At 39.4% G+C, this 21,854-nt stretch overlaps 1 protein-coding gene across 6 annotated transcripts in view; it reads left to right on the forward strand.

The window, feature by feature from the left end:
- The window catches only part of col4a6 (collagen, type IV, alpha 6), a 124,258-nt gene that overhangs the window by 85,949 nt on the left and 16,455 nt on the right, over nt 1-21,854 (forward strand). For 3 of the 6 annotated variants that reach the window (XM_032582572.1, XM_032582573.1, XM_032582575.1), the window contains exons 10-28: nt 7-69; nt 581-616; nt 769-810; nt 7,039-7,131; nt 8,528-8,581; nt 8,726-8,788; nt 8,895-8,939; nt 11,938-11,991; nt 12,465-12,534; nt 12,617-12,721; nt 13,254-13,430; nt 13,698-13,745; nt 14,999-15,085; nt 16,366-16,532; nt 16,657-16,836; nt 16,968-17,151; nt 18,853-18,897; nt 21,031-21,102; nt 21,231-21,338. In XM_032582572.1, the coding sequence (XP_032438463.1) occupies nt 7-69; nt 581-616; nt 769-810; nt 7,039-7,131; nt 8,528-8,581; nt 8,726-8,788; nt 8,895-8,939; nt 11,938-11,991; nt 12,465-12,534; nt 12,617-12,721; nt 13,254-13,430; nt 13,698-13,745; nt 14,999-15,085; nt 16,366-16,532; nt 16,657-16,836; nt 16,968-17,151; nt 18,853-18,897; nt 21,031-21,102; nt 21,231-21,338 (1,693 nt within the window). Of the gene's footprint in view, nt 1-6; nt 70-580; nt 617-768; nt 811-5,079; nt 5,170-7,038; nt 7,132-8,527; nt 8,582-8,725; nt 8,789-8,894; nt 8,940-11,937; nt 11,992-12,464; nt 12,535-12,616; nt 12,722-13,253; nt 13,431-13,697; nt 13,746-14,998; nt 15,086-16,365; nt 16,533-16,656; nt 16,837-16,967; nt 17,152-18,852; nt 18,898-21,030; nt 21,103-21,230; nt 21,339-21,854 lie in introns of all 6 variants that reach the window. The other 3 variants (XM_032582574.1, XM_032582576.1, XM_032582577.1) reach the window with 3 other exon arrangements.

Genomic DNA, 21,854 nt, shown 5'->3' on the forward strand with positions numbered 1-21,854 from the left:
CTGCAGGGTCCCAGAGGTCCGACCGGCCCGCCGGGTTCCCAAGGTCCAAGAGGAATTGACGGATTCCCCGTACGTAAACCGAGCCGCCTGTCCGAGTGTCACAGAATAACTAGGTTTTAATGCAGTTTGATCGCTGAGTAAAGGTTATAAAACAACATATTGGAGATTTGCAGTCCTTTAAAGAGGAAGGTAGTAGATAATATGGAGTTCTGTCTGCAATTAAAATCTATTGCACAGATTTGGATTTTAAGGAAGCTTTTGTTTTGATCTTAAAATCACAAAGTTCCGATTCCTTTTCTCATATGAGAGAAAAAGGAAAGGCACTGATGCTCCCCTTGGAAACACTTTGCCGCATCACAATTATTAACTTTGGGTTAAAGTTTTATTTTATTTTATTAAGACGATAAACGGTTTTTGATTTACATCGCAAAAAAAAAAAAAAAGTCAAACATGTGGTGTGCATTTGTAATCAGCACCCTGAGCTTCGGCAAAAATGGGCAAAAAAATGTAATCTCTGAATTTTAAGACTAAATTGCTCTAAAAAAATAAAACTGAGTCCGGTTCTTTTGTCTCTCTGTAGGGATTCGCCGGCCCTCCGGGGCCCCAAGGGCTAGAGGTAAGTCTTAGATCAGTGCCGTGACATTTGACAATTTATTTTAAGGTCAGATGAACCACTGTTATACTAAGGTGTGTTCTGCTTAATAAAACAGAAAGAAAGAAGGACATGTGGCTCTTTCTCTTCCTGTTGTTAACCCGTTGTGTTTATAGGGCAGCCGCGGCGACATTTATCGAGGAGGGAAAGGAGACAAGGTAGGACATTAACGACGAAAGGTACAAAATGATTTTAAAAAAACCAAGTGGACTTAGCTGGAGATGTTTGGACGTCTTCAGAAGGCAGCGATTCCGACCACACAGAATTGCTCCAACGTAAATTCAGAGATTAGTTGCGTACAAAACATCTGAATTGATAACAAAGTCCCTGAAATAAAGTAAAATAAAAAAGTAAATAGAGCAGAAAATGAGTATTTCATTAAGCTCTGTGGTCGAAGCCGAAGTGGTTCGAACCCAGTTAAAACAATCGAATTTGCTGGTTTTATTTGATGTAAAGAACACAAACCCTGCTTTTCAGGCTTGCAGCACATTCCAAACAAACTGAGATCAGAAACGATTTAGAAGCAGCACAAAGACGAGGATCAAGTTCTTTGGATCATGTGATTTTGATTCGACATAAAATAAAAGCAAAACCTACATCAATAATTGTGCTTTCTTTGGAGGTAGTTGAGATCTAGGCTGAAGAAACAACCATGAATACAAAGTTTTTTTTCCCCTTTGGAATTAATGAAATATTTTTACATTCTTAGTTGAACTGAATTGAATTTTGTGCTTGGTGTCAATACAGAAAATAACTTATTTATTTATGTTTTTTTGTATCAGCATGGTTAGAATCAGCTGCACTAGCCAACAACAATGAATTTGACTTTGCTTCCAGTTTGCGCTACAGACATGAAAGCACAAATATATACATTTAGTAAGAAATAACTGGCCTTTTTAAAGAAATATGTACATGTGCAATCTTATTGCAAAAGAAGACAAATGAAGCACCTTTTTTTTCTTAATAAAAGGAGAATAGTTTTTGGGTAACTTCATTCTGTTTATTACGTGTAGAAAATATTTGAGTCTATTCCCAGCAACATAAACAAGAACATTCTTAAAAATAAAAAAAAGTTTAATAGAATTTTTAATGTGCTCTAGTGTTTATTTTTATTTTATAATTTTTTTAGTAAGATGTTGCTGGATGTTTCTAGCGCTACTTCCTATGAAATTAAAACAAAAAGCAACAATACTTTGCCTAGCATGTTAAAGAAGAATCTAATTTGCCACTGAAATTCTCATGCAGAGAAAATCCCAAAATTGCCAACCAGAGGGCCAAATGTGTACAAGTTTGAACTGCAGTCATGAGGGCATACAAAATTTCTCCAAGGGCCACAAATGGCCCCCAGGGGTCACACTTTGGACGCCCCTGCTGTTGTGCTTCGGGGAGTGCAGACTGATACTGAACACTTTTATGTAAGGCAGAGAAAAAAAAGCTTAAAGATTCTTACTGATCTCAATGCCAGAACATGATTTTACTGGGTTTTGGGTTTTTTTTACAGTAAAGCAACATTACAGATTGATAAAAGTGAAATCTCCCCAGTTTTTGTGGAATGTGTTGCAGCGCTGAAGTTCAGAAATGCAAATGAAATGTTCCGTTTGTCTTTAGTTATGTTGTCCTGACAACATTCCTCAGATTAGATTAGTGCCTCAGAAATCAGACGTTAGCAGGATTTTGAAACATGTGTGTGTGTGTGGATATTTGTTTGCCTGCATGTCTAATTGGGTGAATTCGTGTCTGAAATGTCTCCATTGAACATTGTGCATGCTGGAAAACGTTCGGTGGTGGCTCCGTAACCTGCCTAACTTCCCTCCTCCATCTTTCTCCTCAATTTAACACACTCTGCATCCCAGCGTTTTCTGATCGGCACGGACTGATATAAAAAAAAAAATTTAAAATCACCTCAACCATTGCTTGATTCAGTTTTTTTTTTTTTTAAGTCTTTTTAAATCACCTGGGTTGCCTCCGAGACACAAACAACCTCCGTGAAAATGGAAGGGGATCAAATCTAATAAAATGTTGAAGAGAAAAAAGTTTTGTTTTTTTTTCCTCCCCATTCTTCAGATTTGGAGAGTTGTTCGTTGTTTTGTGGGCTTCACACTTTGTTTCTTCACTGTGGAACGACAGCTCTGAGATTTCACTCGTCGGAACTCATTTAAGAAACCATCCAGATCATTCGTGTTTTTGCCAAATTGGAAAAGGCGCGTTGAATTTGTTATGGAAATTTCCGAGCTGTCGCTCCAGGGGGGGAGAGTCTGGGCTGCGACTGACTGCTGGAATCACTGCTCCCCGCTCCTGCATCCAATCACTTACTCATCTCGATCACGTGTGTTTGTTTGGTGGTACATTCCCCCTCCACTCCCTATTCACTCTCCCACCTACTCATCCATCCATCCATCCACACACACACTCACACCTTACTAACATTCATCTTCCTCACACGATGCATGTATGGTGTGTTCAGGCAAATCCTCACACACTGAATAAGATTCGAGGGCATTAAGGGAGACGGGGAACATCCAGATGTGATGTTTGGAAAGGAAGGATTGTGTTTTTGTGTTAAAAAATGACATAAGTTGCATAAATTGCAAAGAAAAAAATGTAAAAGCACAACTCTTAATCTTTTGCTCCCATCCTATTCTTTTCTATCCTGTTGTTTTTTTCTCTATTACAAATTTATATTAATTAGAAATGTTGATTGTATTAAACCTGAACAATTTTTTTTTGTTTTTACAGATTTGCTTTGACCTTTCCTTTAGGCAATCTTAATAATAATTAATACTTTAAAGCTACAGTATGTAATTTTATAAGCAATACGTTTTTTTTGTTGTTGTTTTTTTTTACATATTTGTTAAAACTGCCACCATTACAGTATAACATGAGACAAATAATCTGCATGAAAATCTAATTGCTCTGCTTTCTCTCTGCAGAGATACTCTGCACCTGGTCAGAAACAACCAATCAGAGCCAGGAGGAGGGTCTTGACGCTGTAAATCAAGCTCATGTATGCGCTGCTCAATGTGTTGATGGTGGAGGAACAACATACTATTACAGGAAAACTGTTTATCTGACATCATTGGTGACTATGCTAACTAGCCTGGGCATTCAGGACAGGTTCCGGTGTGGCATGCTAGCTGCAGCCTAGCCAAGAGCATGGGTTACAATGTGAGCGTACACAAGCATGATTGACAGCGCTAAGATCCTCCTCCTTGTTGTGATTGGTTGTTTCTGACTGGGACCGGTGCATTTCTGCAGATGGCAGTAGAACCACAGGGAGGAGGCAGGAGTAGTTCATTTTCTTTTCACAAATATAAAGGATATAGAGATAGTTTTAGCAAATATGTAAAAGAAAACCCTTTATTTTGAAAGTTACATACTGCAGCTTTAAGCATAGTCCTCAAACTGCATACATTTTTATCATTGTGGCAAAACTTTCCTTCAGCAGAGAGAAACTTCCAGCAGAAAGTGGCTCATCTTCCACGACTTGAAAATACAGAGCATACACACAAAGAAGAATGCACCTCTGTGTGTCTGGACTTTGTGTGAAAGCACACACAACTGTTTATATCTTTAGCTTAGCTGAAAATCCATATTCCACCCAGAGTTGTACAGCTTCACCACAGTCCCTTAGGGGGCGATAACACACCAGTTTAAACACTAGCTACGCTGAAGAGGAGAAGAAGAAAAGAACTTAGAGAGTGAAGTATTTCTTACCAGATTGTAGTTTTGACGTCTTTGTCCACAACGGAAGAACAGCAAATTTCTCAACTGTGTTAAGTCAAAACTGTTTTTCTTCTTCTTCTTCTTCTTCTTCTTCTTCTTCTTCTTCTTCTTCTTCTCATCCCTTTGTTTTGTTTGACCTGTGCTTGGTCCCGCCCCCTTGTGGTTCCAAGAATCTAGCAGGCCGCCTAGTGGTCGAACACAAACCAAAGAATTGATGTTTCACAGGTTTTGCAGTCAAATTGGCAGCACTGCGGACTATTATGTGTTAATTTAGGCCCAAGTTGAAGTGTAAACCTGTCATGGAATTAATCAAATTATGGTGAAAGTCGACGGCAAAGAGTAGCATGCAGCTCAAATCTAAATCCATGTAAGTGTTACGTTTCAGTCTCACATTTTCTGAGTTTGCGTTAGAAACAAGATGATAAATAAATCAATAAAACAAGACAAACCAAATATTTTATGTTGTCTGCAAACTGTAAACTTAATTGTAAAATTAAATAACATTTTAAGTCATTTTTGAGCCACAGTAATAATAACAACTTTTCTTTTCTCCAATTGACTTTCCCTTTTTTCCAACTTCTGCCTCTTCCTCCTCCTCCTTTTTCTTTATTCTCCTCATCTTCTACTCTACTCCTTCTTCCCTCCACAAACCAGTCGCTCCATCTGATTGGCTAACGGTGTGTTGTGTGTATTTCGGACTCCAGGGCGATGTGGGTCTTCCCGGACCCAGCGGTTCTCCCGGTGACCGGTCTCTAAGCGGCGAAAAAATTGTCACTGCCTACAAAGGAGATAAGGTAACACAGCGAGGGAAGGGCAGAGGCTGCAGCACTGTCACCACACACACACACACACGCAAACACACGCACACACACACAGTAAAACTTACAGATATGGTGGGATCTTATACCAAAAGAGGGAAAAAAATAAATAAAACATACCAGCAAGTCTTCAAGGTTGAGAAATAAAACAGGAGCAGTGATTGCAGCAAACTTTCCAGCCATGGAGGGGAGGATGAAAGAAACAGAGGGAGGAAGAGGAGGATTTGGGGAGAGATGTGTACAGGAAGTGGTCCATCTGAGAATCACCTATTAAGCTTCTGTCTCTCCACTGGCGTTTAACACACATTTATTACAAACTGGAGTCCAAAAGATAATTTCAAGTTTCAAACGATGCACTGTCGTAAGAATTAGAAACTTCTTATCAACAGAAAAATCTGAGTAGTAAAGATAGATAATTGTTTTGGTCAAACAAAACAATTTGGTGTTTCGCTGTTTAATTGCAGCTGCAGACTTACAAGAAATATGATGGATGAGAATTTAGTACGTTTTTAATGGATGCAAACAACAATCTCTACCAAGTTGCTCAACCCACATATTCATTTTCTTCACAAATGTGGGAATTGGCACGCTTTCCAACAGAATAAGATTTGTTGCTGCTTGTTGTCGACCAGTCAGAAATGGCATTACTGTTTGTCAGTTTAAATGAATTCACTTCTGGGATAAATAATTATCCAGGAGAATCAAAGTATACTGATTCCTAGAAATTAGTATGAGGCACGTAAAATTATGGAATTGAGAAGTTTGAACAAGGTTAGCATAAAACAAACAAAATGTGCAGTTGAAATAGAAATAAATTTAATTAGGGACACCTGCAAACTCTTTGCTCGTGAAAAATATTGGAATTTTAACGTAATTTAATTTACATGCAGAATAAACTAAGCATTTTTTTCAAGGGATTCACCGATCCACTTTTTTCACTTCCGATATCAATACTGATATCTGAGGTTTGGTATCGGGCGATACAGAAAGACGGTGCTGAATTGACTTAAAACATTTCTTTTTCATAAATACATAAATGTGCTGAGTTTGGTAACACTTAAATACACCAATAACTTCACAGGTTTGTTCAAACATGTAAAAACAACTTAAATTTGTTCTGTCAGTGCAAGTAGAAGTATAACAGTCAATGTAAAATAAATAATAAAGAAACTGAAACTGTCAATAACAAAAGGAAGTACAAATATTGTCACCTTTCTAAAGTAATGGCGCAAGTAATTTCTTGCCAAATGTGATTTCAACCAAAACATGACTGCAATTTTATTGCCAAAAGATAATTTTCACAAAAAATAAATCACTTTTGGCAAAACAATTATTTAGGCTATTATTTTAGCGAGGTGATGATATAATGTGAAATAAATAATAAAACTTAAGAGTACAAAACATAGACTTAGATTGAATAGATCTGTCCTCATGGATCTGGCACATTGTCGCCGATACCCAATGTTGAATTTTTCTCCGTATCGGGATCGATACAGATGTTTATATCGGATCAGTACATCTGTAATTTGGAGCTCTAAGATTAATCACCTCAGATTCATTTTGACCAAAATTTCAGTCTGAATCCTAGTAAATGAGTTGTAAGTATCTCAAATAATTTAGGCAAATTTACGTCACAGACCAGCCCCTTACCGTCACGCCAGACTCTCCTCTCTCCTCCCTCCATCCTCTTCTGTGGCTCCCCGTTGAGTCCGTCCTCCGTCAAACACGCCGAAGCTACAGAAGCGCTTCCCGACGCCTCGCCTCTCTTTGACTCGCCGCCGCCGTCGAACGGTCAGAACTGCGGCGTGTAAACGGCCGTCTCTCTTCCATGATCACGCCATGCAGGGCGACGTGGGCTTGCCCGGCGAGCCTGGCCAGCCGTTGATCAATGTCATTGTGGAGTTTGTGGGTTTTCCCAAAGGAGACAAAGGACTGCAGGTTTGTTGGAAAACGCAACTTCGACTTCATTCCACGACATTTTGATGTTAGACTGTGTGGAAGCAGGAAGCGGTGTGGATCAGCTGAGATCGGACAGCCACAGTGTGTTTGCTGAGATGCTAATTCAACTTTGTACCAAGTAATAATGAATGGAGGATTTTTTTACTTTTTTTTAAAAACATTTTTGGACTTCTATGGCTTCACTTCAGCGTATATCTACATGGTGTAACAGCTGCTCTGTGATAAAGAAACTCAAATATGGGGATTCAGAAATCTGTTTTTCTTATTTACATTGATAAACTATGTGGCGCCTTCCACATTTAATCTGAAAGATGTGCAAAATGCCGTTAAGAATCTGAATTTCCTTACATAATATGAGAATCAACATGTAATGCCGTCTGTGTTCTCCTTTTTTCCCATTTTGAAAGGTGGTAGATAAAAAATAAATAGTCTGTGCATCAGAAAAGCAAAATCATAGGTTACTAATTTAAAATGTCCACCCAGATACGTTAGGCATACTTCATCTGAGAGGAACGTCTAATTAGTACTCAGTATCTAGCATACAGTTAGCTACTTTGTACCTTTATAGCTTTGGTTTTTTCATAGACGACTTCTTTTGTCCGTCAGGGTTTGTTTCGGACCGGCATTAACAGCCGACAAATTCAACAAATATTCTACAGTCGACTCACAGTCTAATGGGAGGGCAGTGTTGTTAGAGGTCAGAGGTCATGCACATGTATTTTATAAGAGTCAACATGCCCCAAACTGGGATCAGAACTAAATTTAATGCAAAGTTTTCACATCTTAATACACAGCTAATTGAATTATGTAAGATTTGAGTAACTTCTATGAGAATTGATCTCCAGTGTTTCAGAAAATTATTCTTAACCATAAAAAAATGAACTAATTTGGAACGCTAACATGTGAATGACATTGCTAGCTAATGCTTCAAAAGGAAAAGAGGGGGAGGTGGAAGGGACAAATTGTCTGTAGGCAACTGAAATTGATACAAAATGAATTATATGTTTAGCTTTTTAGTATCAAGACCTACAGTACTCTCTCTGACACTCTAACTACCTGATATCTGTTAACTTGTGCCAAAAATAACGTAAGTCACAGAGGCAGCAGCTACTTGGTGGTGTTTGGTGTTAGCTTAGCTAGCCAAGGTACAGAATCTCAAAGTGTAACACCTTTGAAGCAATAAATCACCCAATGGAGGTATTTGTGTTAGTGTCTTTTGTGGAGTGCCAAAGGTAAGTTAAATGAGAAAAATGTAAAATCATCAACTTTCCACTGATATTTTTTTAATATTTCCTGAGAAATAATTTTCATTGCTCCTGAAACAAAGTTTTTGTTGTTTTTTCAATCCCACCATCTTTTCCGTTGCTCTTCTCAGGGTGATCCCGGCCCAAAGGGAATAAAAGGATACCCTGGATTACCTGGACCACGTGTAAGGATCACCACAGAACTTCTGTACATTCGTTTAAAAAAGACTTCTGTAACACCAAACCTAAGTCGAACCTTTGGTGACCACTATGTGATAAATTCTTGGCCTTAAATTACATCTAGATTTCTTTGTATCATTTAAATCCAGGGACCTTTTGGTTATAGAGGTGAAGACGGGGAACAGGGCATTCTCGGATACCCAGGACCAAGAGTAAGGCTCCTAAACCCTACTTTCTGTTTTCCAGAGAAAAAAAAAAGTTGTAGCATTGTATCTGAACTTTTATTCTGTGGTTGACCTTTGACCCTGTTTCAAACAGGGTCCTACGGGTTTTATCGGACCGCCTGGCCCTTCTGGACTGCAAGTAAGCTTATCTGTTGAACCAAGTGAATTTTTACTTCCACATATGCCTTGCAAACATTCTTTGCTGTTGATGTGAAATTATCACAATGAATATCAAGAGAAACTAGAAAATTTCTGAAGAAATTTAGCCGGGGCCTGCCAAGGCGCGCCCGTGGGGTTTTGGGCCCGGCGTCGTCACGCCACAAATCGGCATCGACGCTAAAGAACGCCGCAACGTAATCAGTGGCACGCGGAGAACCGCAAGAACGTTAAGCGAGGCGGACGTGCACCATTCAGTACGATTTAAAATTTTCTCAAGGCTTTTATTTTGGAAGTTTTGTTAAACTTCATTTCAAAGGGCCAAACTAATCCCATGCGTAATAGTCCTTGGGTTAAAATAGTTATATAATGCTCAAAACACAAGTGGCTGGTGTAAAAATATTCAAGGCTTTTATTTTGGAATTTTTGTTAAACTTCATTTCAAAGGGCCAACCTAATCCCATGTGTAATAGTCATTGGGTTAAATCAGTTATTTATTGCTCAAAAGAGCAATTATCTGATGTAAAATATGTCAAGGCTTTTATTTTGGAATTTTTGTTAAACTTCAATCCAAACGTCCAAACTAATTCCATGTATAACAGTCATTGGGTTAAATCAGTTATATAATGCTGAAAACGCAAGTAGTTAGCAAAATGCTAATGTTAGCATCATTGCTGTCACTAGCATGTGGGACATCACTAGGATGTTCTCTATAATGGACTTACTCCATTCAGTATACTAAACATGGCTAATAAGTCCAATAAATAGCTAATAGCTTATTTAAGCTAAAATGCTAATGCTAATGAACTGCCTTGCTGCGCAAGGCAGTTCCCTAACCTGAGAGAAACAGATAATGCAGAATAATATTATTGCACTGCCTGCGGCGGTGCACTAACCTCAGGGGCATGTTGAGGCTTTTATTTTGAAATTTTTGTTAAGCTTAATTTCAAAGGTCCAAACTAATCCCATGTGTAATAGTCATTGGGTTAAATCAGTTATTTATTGCTCAAAAGAGCAATTATCTGATCTAAAATATGTCAAGGCTTTTATTTTGAAATTTTCAGTATGCTTCATTTCAAAGGGCCAAACTAATACCATGTGTAACAGTGCTTTGGATGAAAAAGTCAAAGAAACCCAAAAAGAGCAATTACGTCATGTAAAAATATTCAAGGCTTTTATTTTGAAATTTTTGTTAAACTTCATTTCAAAGGGCCAAACTAATCCCCTGCGTAATAGTCATTGGGTTAAAATAGTTATATAATGCTCAAAACACAAGTAGTTGATGTAAAAATATTCAAGGCTTTTATTTTGAAATTTTCAGTATGCTTCATTTCAGAGGGCCAAACTAATACCACGTGTAACAGTGCTTTGGATGAAAAAGTCACATAAAGCCAAAAACAGCAATTACCTGATGTAAAAATATTCAAGGCTTTTATTTTGAAATTATTATTATGCTCCATTTTAAAGTTCCGAACTAATCCCATGTGTAACATTGCTTTGGATGAAAAAGTCATATACGGCCAAAAAGAGCAATTACTTCATGTAAAATATTCAAGGCTTTTATTTTGAAATTTTCAGTATGCTTCATTTTAAAGTTCTGAACTAATACCACGTGTAAGAGTGCTTTGGATGAAAAAGTCAAATAAAGCCAAAAAGAGCAATTACGTCATGTAAAAATATTCAAGGCTTTTATTTTGAAATTTTTGTTAAGCTTCATTTTAAAGGGCCAAACTAATACCATGTGTAACAGTGCTTTGGATGAAAAAGTCAAATAAAGCCAAAAAAGAGCAATTACGTCATGTAAAAATATTCAGGGCTTTTATTGTGAAATTTTCAATATGCTTAATTTTAAAGTTCAAAACTAATCCCATGTGTAACAGTTACTGAGTTAAATCAGTTATATACAGCCCATAGCAGCAATTAGTTGTAAAGGCCAGTTCAGTCAACCTCTGTTTCAACTGAGCGGTCCACTATAGATAGAACTACAGCGATGCGTCTTTGTAGTACAAACCAGCAGCCAATAGCCTCTTGAGTTCCGTTGCTATGGCAAATAATGGTCTCAGCAGGGTGTGAGCTCTGAGCTCTGAGCTCTCAAACACACAATTGTGTGTTTGAGCCAACACGTTTTACTGACAAAAAGCATTGGAAACAAATCCTTCTTGTTCGGGAACCGTAATACATATTCGAAAAGCGTTTTAAGCGTATGACAGTTCAATGTGTCTTCTGCGATAGTCCCGAGATTCATATCTGTACCTCACTCAGAGCATTTACAGTGATGAGAGAAAGAAATGTTGTGCCCAGATCTGAACCGAGATCGGCTGTCACTGTAATTTGAGCAAAAATGAGAAAGTTTGGGTCGCTTAGAGACAAATTGTGGACAAACCGTAACTGGTATCGACGAGCCGTCTTCACTTTCGAAGAGATCACAGACGTATCTACAAAATGAAATTTGAATGGCATTTCTAGGTGAATTTGTGACGACACAGCAAATCCTCAAAAATAGGGTATTTCTAGGATTTTTCCCATTGAGTTATAATGGGGTTTTTTTCGTAGTTTTTTGCGAATTATGTCGCCACGTTAAGGCCAAATCCCACCACAAATAATAGCTCCAATGGCGTGAATTTTCTGCACGTTTTGATACCTCATTTGTAGGTGTGCACCCAGCGGTTCGAGCCGCATTAACGGTTACGGAAGAAAAATAAAGATTAAAGAGACGCTTCTCTCCGACAATAGTAATAGGTTCCTGCCATTGCTTTGCATGGCAGGCCCCAAATACTCAATACATAATCATAGAGAGCAACTTACAGAAAAAATTAAAAGAAAAAAACATAAAAATAGGTGATTTGCACACTACACCTCATGAATCTCTGTTGATTTGACAGCGTCTGCGTCTTGTTTGTTTACATGTTGCGATGCTTCACTGTGCAGCTCAGTCATGTTTTTTTCTTAAGTCAAACCAAAAGGTTTTTCTTTATTTGAAGGGAATGCCGGGGCAACAAGGTTTCCCGGGACAACCAGGATTCCTGGGACCCAAGGTAAAAGAAATGAACAAACGAAAAACGTTTTCGTTTTGTCTCTCGATTGAGCCACAACCACTATTAGCTTCCCAACAACTTCTAGCTAGTTTAATTTGCTACAAAATGTTTTTTTTTTCTTTAAGTTGCGGCTAAACAGCTCGTAATTTACATGTTTATCTTAATGTTTTAGCTGACAGCTGTAATAGTTTGATTACTAATGAAGGTTCTAACTAAGCTAGGTTCTCTAGCTGAGCTACCACTCCTAGCGAACCTATGAGTGGTAGTGGCAGTTTTTTTTTCTCTTTGCTCTTTGCCCTTTATTGGAAACAAAAAAATATATATTTTCCTGCAGTCATAAATAGTTTACTTCCTCTCTATGTGGTAAAAAATAATCCCTTAGCTAGCTCAGCATGTGTTTTAGGCTATCAGAGTGAAGAGTAGATTTTGTTTTCTCCTTTCTCTGCATTGTTTTGACCGTGAACATCCCATAGGGAGACCAAGGTGACACCGGACTCCCAGGACCTCCAAGTTACTCCAATGATATTGGATCTTTTGTTCAAGGTATCACTATTGTGGATTAGAAACCTGGACTTGTAATTGTACAAATCCGTCAGGCGGCCATGTTATTCGTCCTTCGCTGCAGGACCCTCAGGTGACCCAGGTTTTCCTGGCCGTCCGGGTGTCACCGGTGATCAGGGACCTTCAGGAATCACCGGGCCTCCAGGACCGCCAGGCTCTTTCCGCATTGGTAATAATGGCAGACTTTTGGAGGTTTTGTAGGTATGGTGAAGGAACTTTCTTTAGGAAATCTAGTCACACACCAGATTGATTGACAGAATAATTTATTTATGCTAAAACCACAGACCTTCTTTCCTTACCTTCGTTCTTTCTTATCTAATTTCTTTCATTCTCTTGCTTCCTTTAATCCTACCCTCCTCTCTTCTGTCCTTTTTTCCTCTCTAGTCTTGTTCCCCTCCCTTATTTCCTTCCTTCCAGCTTGTTTTGCTACCTCTTCTGGTCTTCCTGCTTTCCAGTTTCTAGCTTTACGTATTTAAAACCTAACTGTAGAAATATTTGCCACAGATTAACAGCAAACTTTATTGTTTTACATTTTAAGGTGAACGCAAAAACCTGGAGTCTCTGGATAGTTGAGTCTGGAAATCACGAGACTCTTCGCGTGAAAATAGAAACTTTATTTGTTCTGTGCAATTATGCTCTACTTTGTGTTGGTCAAGACTCTGTTGCTTTCTTTGTACACAACAAATATGTTGTGTGCGCAGGTCGTCCAGGACCTCCGGGTTTTCCTGGTGGCACCGGGCCAAAAGGAGACAAGGGTAACCCGGGCGAACCAATTTACAGCTTTGAGGGTTCCCAAGGTCCCCCTGGACCTGATGGTCCTCCTGGTCGTCCTGGTCCTCCTGGTCTCCCGGGTCCTCCAGGTCCTCAAGACAACTCAGGTATCCCTCCACCGAACCAAATGTTAAATCTTTGTTGTTGTTTTTTTCCTTCCCTTTCCAGATTGTGAAGAGGACTATTCCAGCTGGTAACAGCTCAAGTTGTTTTCATTGTGTGATTGATTTGTCTTTGTACGCATGATGCTGTACCACAGCTGAGATCGGTGTGACACAAGTTTTCTTTTTTGCTGACTAAAAGCAAGAATACAAGGTACGACAGAGAGCAACTTCTAAACCATAACAGCTGTCTGAATTTTACTGTTGTCTAAGGCCGGCCCAGGGACCCCTGTGATAGGTATCCTCCTGACAGGCCCACAGGTTAGTTCCTCAAGTACCCCAATGCAGCGCCATGGCAACATTCTGCTCTTCAAATAATAACAACTGTAATAATAATAATTTAAAAAAACATTCAAATCATCTTTCATCTTGCAATACTTCCCTACCAAAATGCTGATTTTTTTTTTTACTTATTTTTCGCTGTACTCTTTGCAGGGAATAGCATTAAGTGGCGAGTGTAGGCTGTTGCGAGCTTCAGACTTGGATAGGAGTGTCTCTCTACTCCAAGCTGCTTTTCTCGTCTTTGGCCACAAGGTGTAACCCGCTGTAAACATATGTCGCTGGTTTTACATGAAGGTTTGGGGCGTGAGAGCTGCTTTGGAAACGAGTCGTAAATAAAGTCAAATGAAAACACATGACTGCAACTTTTCTAATTTGTTTATTTATTTTTTTATTGCAGTGAATGTATGCCAAAACAAAAAAAAAGCAAAATTTGCACACTTGTTCAGTATGTATTTCTATTGTTCTAAGCTTGACCCAAAATGCACTAGGGTGTGCATTGTGCAGTTCTCAGCTATGAAAATCAATGTAAAACCACTGAATATGTACTTGCCAAATGCGTTGGTGTTTTACTGCGCCCTCCACATTTATGGCCACCCCGGGTAAAGACGTGTAAAATAAATAAATCAAAACATTTTTTGTGATTTCTACTTCACTTTTTATTACGTAAATCGGAGCATTCATTTGTAATTTAAGTTTAACTGAAACGTGAAGGAGGCCAGCTCCTTCACACACGTGTCAAAAGGACACTCGGCCATTCCAGTGTCGATGTAACCATGACAACCGTTGGTGGAAAAGCATCCACGTTGATGAGGCTGATGGTGAACAAAAAGGAGTTCATCATGACAATAGAGATTTTTGCACATCATTGCCACGGCTGATAAATATCATGGAGGGCGCTGTAACTTTTAATATCATGTCAAAAAAAAATAAATGTCAATGCTTTTAACCAGAAGCCTCTCCTCTTGCACCAGCAGCTCAAACCTGATGGAAAACCAGAGCCAACTAACCCTGATTTTGCACTGTGAAACTTTGCTGCCCTTGCACTGTCTTGGTTTATTTCTAGATTTGATTTCCTGTTTCTTGGGGGTGGAGGGTAAATGTCTCCCTCTTCCTCTCCCAAGAACACAAATTAATTGTCATCCGTTGTCATGTTGTTATCCCTAACATAAATCAGTGCAGCTGAGCTTAAGTTTCTTATTATTTCGACTGAGTTGGCATGTTTGTGTTTGCAGATACCACCGAAAGAGGCCGCCCTGGACTCCCAGGGCCGCCTGGCCAAACGGGATATCCAGGAAACTCAGGAGTTAAAGGCTTTAGAGGTGTGCATAAACAAATGTGTTGATTGAAAATAAGCTTTTCTCAAACTCAAACGTATTCATTTGATTTTCTGTAAAATAATGTGTTCCCAAACAGCACAGTAGCTGCTTAAAAATGTATATCCATAAAACTACTTTTCTACTTTTTGGTTGAATTAAGAGTTTATCTGTCTTTTCAATAAAATGTCGGTGCCCCAGAAAATCGACATAGAGCAAGATTCTGCTGAAATGAAGCCCGACTTAAATAAAATTGCAGTGTATCTCCTCAGATTATATGGCCTTAGCATTCATGTGTTTGTATGTTTTGCTAACTCATGTCCAAATTGTTTTTAAATATTGAGAAAATTGTGATTTACTATTAGATGCAGAACTCGTTTTGGTGCGTCCTCTTCAAAAGAACCTGCCAGAACGTTCCACTCCACCCTGTTCCAGCGTGTTTGTAGTTTGAAAGCAGAGATACGGTTATCTAGTGGCGCACAAACGTTTTATTCCCAAATAGGCTGAAAGATCTTCACAATGGAAGACTTGTCCATTCAGCCTTACAAGCTTTAGCCATAAAATGCTACCACAATACGAATGAATACGTCTTGTAAACAAGGTCTCAACGTAGTCGATGAGTTTAGCTAACGTTAGCACTGAGAACGCCACTGAATGTCTTCCCTGAGACACTAAACAGCTGAACAATGACAAGCTGTTTATGGAATAAAGCTGTTCAAAGCACAAAGGAGTTTCTCACTTATGTTTTCAAGAAGCTAACAGCTAGCACACAGCCCAAATATAAGCAGAAGGCTGCATGCTAACTGCTATCAAAACAATGGCGAGGACATCCTGTCAACACAACACAATGAATTCACCTCTAATATAACATTTGTTGTCATTTTAGCGTTAGCTACAGCTTACTGGTTTGCTGTGCTCGTCGTTTCCATAGACAGAAGTGATAGACAGGACCGAGGTCTCAGTCAGAAATCAAAATCCTCCTTGATGCAGGCAGAAGTTGCTGAAGCACTCACCGTTGAAGTGTTTCGTGTTGTGTGGTATTAATACATCAACCCAACAACTCGGCTTGTCCACTTGTAGCTTCAGCATTATTAAACCTGGACTACAAAATTGGAGTGAGAAATGAAAAAAATCGCAAAATTGGTTAGCTGGAAGTCCTTGACCTTGTTAGCAAATACTGTGACGTAATAATTACTTATATAATTACGTACTTTATATGTGTAACCATCTTTATTTTTCTCCTCACATGGTGCTACTTTTTATGTCTCAATCCCTGCATCCTTCAGGTGACCTCGGTGACTGTAACTGTGGAGGAGGAGGAGGAAGAGGAAGAGTAGGTCTGCCTGGGTTACCTGGACCTCAAGGACCCAGAGGCAACTTTGGCTTGCAAGGGCCTAAAGGTGAGCCCGGTAACCGGGGTTCTCCTGGTTTCAACGGCGGTCCAGGGGCGCCTGTAAGTAGCATTTCATTATTATTATTATTTTTTTTTTATGTTGTAGCTGATATCCTCCTATCATTTTCCTGTGAACAAGCACAAGTTTGTGAAGTTTCAACTTTGGCAACTTTGTTTTCTGCAGGGTCGTGTGGGTGAGAGGGGATTAATTGGGCGTAAAGGACAGAAGGGGGAATCCCCCTTCTTCCCCAGTTTCGGGGTGAAGGGAGACCGAGGGGCATCTGGACCCAGAGGACCTACAGGTGAAACAGGAAACCCCGGCAGAGACGGTCTGTCTGGCTTCCCTGGACCCCCAGGACCCCCGGTAAGAACTTGTGGTCTTTTGTAACAAATGAAATCCAATTCACTTTTTGCTAATTTTTCATGAACTTTCTTGATGTTTTTCATTTTTTGCTCTTTTTTCGTTATTATTATTATTTCTGGATTGTTCTTAAGGGTGTTGGTGGTGTTGGCACAATCGGTGAGAAGGGTTTCCCAGGATTTTCTGGAGCCAAAGGTCGCTATGGTGCCCCTGGCGATCCTGGATTCGGCTACCCCGGCATACCGGGCTCTCGAGGTGAAAAAGGAGAGCCTGGGTTCCCTGGGTTTCCTGGACAGCCAGGTTCACCAGGCCTGAAAGGTAAGTGATGACAAGTGTGTGGGGGCCAATTGAATTCAATGTCACGCTCTCCCCCCCAGGTTAGATCACACATTCGTAGTCTAATGTCACAAACTAAATCACATGATTACATTTTAAGCGGACACATAGCACCTGGTCTTCCTTGTTGAAGGTTTAAAACTCTCGAAGATCTACTCAGACGTTGAGGCTCGTGTTTTAGGTATTCTCTGTCAGGCAGATCCCTACCATTCATGCCTCAGATTGCTGTTAACTACTGTAATAATGCGCTTTTACTCATCTGCAGTCAATAATCGATAATCCGCAAGCTTCTTTAGTTGAGTGAATGATGCATAATGATGATACAGTAATTACTGACATGCAAAACAACTGCTGTGCTTCTTTAGTCTCAGAGGAGGTGAGAAAAAAAAAAAGAATCCAATAAGTCTGTTTTCACATCTCATAGACCGGTAGACTCTGTTCAATTGGGGACCAAAATTGCAATTTTTGTTACATTATCATCTGGTTTGGTTCGGTTTCACACTGCATTTGGTCAAACAATCCAGACTAATGGAAAAACCTGTTCACACCCTCACCTATGGTGGCACTGCACCAAGAACTACTGAAGGAAGCGACACAAAAACCTCAGAAGAAGACATCAGCACAGCTTCCTTCTTCTGTAAATGTAAACAAAAATGGAGTAGCGTCAGATTTTAGCGGCTGTAAGATTTCTCTTTTGTCATTAGTAAAAGACCACAAGTCATTTCTCCCGCTAGCTCTAGACTCAGGCGTTTGTTTTTTTTTTATTGACCCAGAATGCCCTGCGCTATAGTCCACTTCCTGCTTTTGGAGCGGTCTCGGGTCCGCTTGCGTCCATATATGCATTTGAACCACAACAAAGTTCACTTTAACTGAAGCGATTACTAGGTTTTTGGGCGGACTAGAGTTTGCTTTTTTGATTCGCGTTAGAGTTCGATTGCGCATTCGCACCTCCGCAAACGGACCAGACTTCCTAGACAAATGAACTAGAGTTCAATTAAAGTGGATTAAACAGGGCTGGTATGAATGCACCCTTAATCATAATTTTTCATAATAAAATCTAAACAGGTTTTCAATTATTTATTGAATAAGTTATTGAAATGGCTGTCAGTAAAATTTATCAAGCTAGCATAGCAAACGCGGATTGGACAGGTTTGCGTCAAGAAAAAGACCGATACTCGGTTCTTCCTCTCTGGGACTAAACAACACAAGACATCAGCAACCTGCTGGGCTTTATTTGCAGTATGAATGAGTGCTCTCACCCCAGGATGCTAATGCTAAACATTGATTGATTTTGCTTGAATTATCACTCTCAGGAACCGAGGGAGAATGAGGGAACCAAAGGGCAGATGCGGCGGCCAGCTCCTCGCTGTGCCTCCTCCTTCTCTCTCCTCTGCTGATGATGATAATAGTCTGTTTTTAACTGAACCGAGCATCTCAGTATGCTTCTGCCTTAACTGGATGAGCCTTGAAATAATTGATTTGATCTGACTGCCTGTAACTGTTTGATGATAAAAAAAAAACTATTTAATTGCATTATTGGCTCATGCAAATGACCTCGTCTGGCTTTGTATGCTGCCATCCTTTGTGGCCCTCTTTCTCTAAAAACACACATCCATTCCCGTTTCTCTCCGTCTCCCGTCCCTCCATCTGTCTCACATTCCTTGTGCATGTGTATCTGTCCAGGTGACAACCGCTGTGGAGGGGTTATTGACGCCGGAGAGGGAACGGGTGGGTAACTAACTTCCTCCACCACCAGTCAGAGTAACAATGGGGACAGATTATGTAGCGTTAGCGGTGGAACCGGTGGATTCGTAAACGAAGCCAAAATAAAATTTATTTTATTTTTTAACTTGGAGAAACCGGGGAATCAGAGGGGTTATTCATGTTCACATAGTAGCTAGAGTTAATCTGATCAATGGACAACATATATATGAAACATTTAGCTAACCACATGTCAACACAAACCATTTAAAAATATGTATTTGCGATTTAAGAAACTCATAATGGCTGTGGCTTCCTGGGTTTGTGACAGTGGAGGCATGTAAGCTTGGAATTGAAATAGACGACCTCTTGTATGAATTTAAACTGAACCAAAATGTAAACATTTATATCCGTGAATAAGCAGTCATGGGGAAAAGACACTACAATAGTTACTATATAACTACGTATGTAGTAGTTGTTTATTAGTCTAATTAATAGCCTTTGTTGAATTAATTTGTTGAAGAGGTTTTTTTTTGGGGGGGGGGGGTTTACCATGAATACATCTTCCTGTGACCATAAATCTTGACCCACTTGATAACTTAAGCCTTATCAAGATATAATACAATTGACAAATATGCTAATTTAGCTTTAACTCAACTTTTTGGTCGCTGAATATGCAAATGCAGGCATAGTAATATTAAGTTGGATGTTTTATACTATAAAATATGAACATACTTAAGTAAACTGAAGATTAAATATACACTGAGAAACATATGCGGTCAATGAACTGCAACTAAACATACAAAAAGTGGCAAGAAACACAAAACCGAGGAAAGACTAAACTCAGTCTGAAGGAATTACAACAAACCTCACTTAATCTCTCCAGTAAGTCAACAATAAAATGCACTTAACAAAATCTTAACTTTGTATATTATTCCAAGCTAGCTTGTTTGCTGCCAGGCAAAAGAAAGAAGCTTGCTAACTCATTAGCTTGCTAGCTTACCAGCTTGCTAGCTTGTTCTCAGGAAGCCAAAAAGCTTTTAATGTTCTGTCTCATCTTAAGTTTGAAAAAGTTTAGTTAATTGTACTTTTTCTGTCTAACATTTTTAACAAAGGACACAGCTATGTATTTAATAACTATGGGGAGGTTTTGTCTATAAGCCATGAAGATGTAGCCATACAAAATAACTGTTTTACTTCTAAATAACAGAGGAAGGTGAAGCTGGTGGATGTTGGTATACGTTATTCTAGAGTTTTCATGGTTGTAAAGTTTTTTAACAGTGATGTACTACGTTATTATAATGTGTCTGTAGCTTTTGTAGTTTCATTAAAGGGACTTTCATGTAGCTAACAGCTGCTAATTTCTTGGAGAACCTTTTCTGCAAATACTCTAAATTTTTCTCAGACAGAGCAGGTGATTACTGGACAATATAGTCTTCCGCCAAACAAAACCAGCAACTTCCTTTTTAAGTCATTTCCGCTGAAAGGCAGAGTCTCGGATCTCTATGACGAAGAGTCGCGTTGGGACGTAACTTGGGGTAAAGTGGAGCGGGTGGTCGCAGTCACTGGACAATCACATTCATTCGTTCTATTTTTTTTTTTTCCTCCAATCAAAGCTGCTGAAATCTGCCACCTATTTTAACGCCTACTTTAACTACTACATTCATCGGACGAGGAGGAAACCGCTCGCCATCCTCAGACGCCCTCCCAGCCCGGACGCAAACCGTTTAACCTACCAGCTCCTCATTTTCGACCCGCAGCTTTGACTCAAACAGTTTGCTACTAACAATGTTTACCCTCGCTGCCCTCACGGCTAAAAGCTGAAATTAACCCTATCAAGTAACGCATGAATGGAAGCGACTGACAACCTGCACTGCAAACAGAGGAGCTATTCATCTGAACTCGGACTGAGTGATTGTTGACATGTGAGGGGATTCTAGTTACCAGTCAGTTTAGTTGTGAGCTCTTATTTTGGTAGATTTCTGTCGTATGATTCTTTTGTAAATGAGCAGGTACGATTTTCTTGTAGATAAGTTGTTAAGTGTGTATTTATTTACAAAATTAAAGGGAACTCTAACTGATAAATCCCATTTTGTTTCCTCTAAATGAGTATTATGGTACTTAAGGTGTGAGTACTAACCTGTATGTGACCACTACCAGGCGATAGTCAACCTTGCGTCACATATGGTGAACCTGGAGAAAAAGGTTATCCTGGCAGTTCTGGACGACCAGGTAACAATAATTCTTATCATTTCTATATTAATATGATAACTGTTTAAGTTGGTGCCTTTGGAGAGGCTCGCATGTCTGCCGGAGAAACGACTTTGTTTGAGTCTAGCTCAACCCGGTTTCTGTCTCAGGCCCCCAAGGTCCGCCCGGCTTCCCGGGATCCTTTGGAAGGCGAGGGTCTGTTGGCCCCAAGGGAGAGAAGGGAGATCCTGGTTTTGGAGGCCAACCAGGACCACAAGGTAAGCTGGTGCTGCTTAGGGCTCCACCATGAGCTGTAGTCCACGAGATGGTCGGAAAGATTTTGTGAGTAACAAGTGAAAATTGACTAAATACGTCAACCAATCAGTGATCAAAACCTCCAGGTTCAGTTTGCTAGAACTTGCTTGTAGGATAAACTAAACTTTTGTACTTGGACACGAATGGATACAGTTGAAACCAGAAGTTTACTTGCACAAAATAAAAAGACTTGCACTTTTTTTTTTTCTCTCAATGTCTGAACGTAAATCTGACCAAACTTCTTTCTGGAAGGAAACCCAAAATGTTTGAAAGACAGTTATTTTTACAACTGATAAATGTATGTCAACTTCTGAATGTGAAGAAAGTTAGTTGTTCTCAGTAAGTATTCTGGTTTTTAGCAAAGAGAAATAATGTTGGTCATTATAAACAACCTAAAACAGCAGAACTTTGGTTTGAGAAGTGGAGCCTTAAAATACTATAAATAAAAATATTTCTATGAATAAACATTATTCATTAGT

The sequence above is a fragment of the Xiphophorus hellerii genome, chromosome 14, assembly GCF_003331165.1.
Source record: "Xiphophorus hellerii strain 12219 chromosome 14, Xiphophorus_hellerii-4.1, whole genome shotgun sequence".
NCBI lineage: Eukaryota > Metazoa > Chordata > Actinopteri > Cyprinodontiformes > Poeciliidae > Xiphophorus > Xiphophorus hellerii.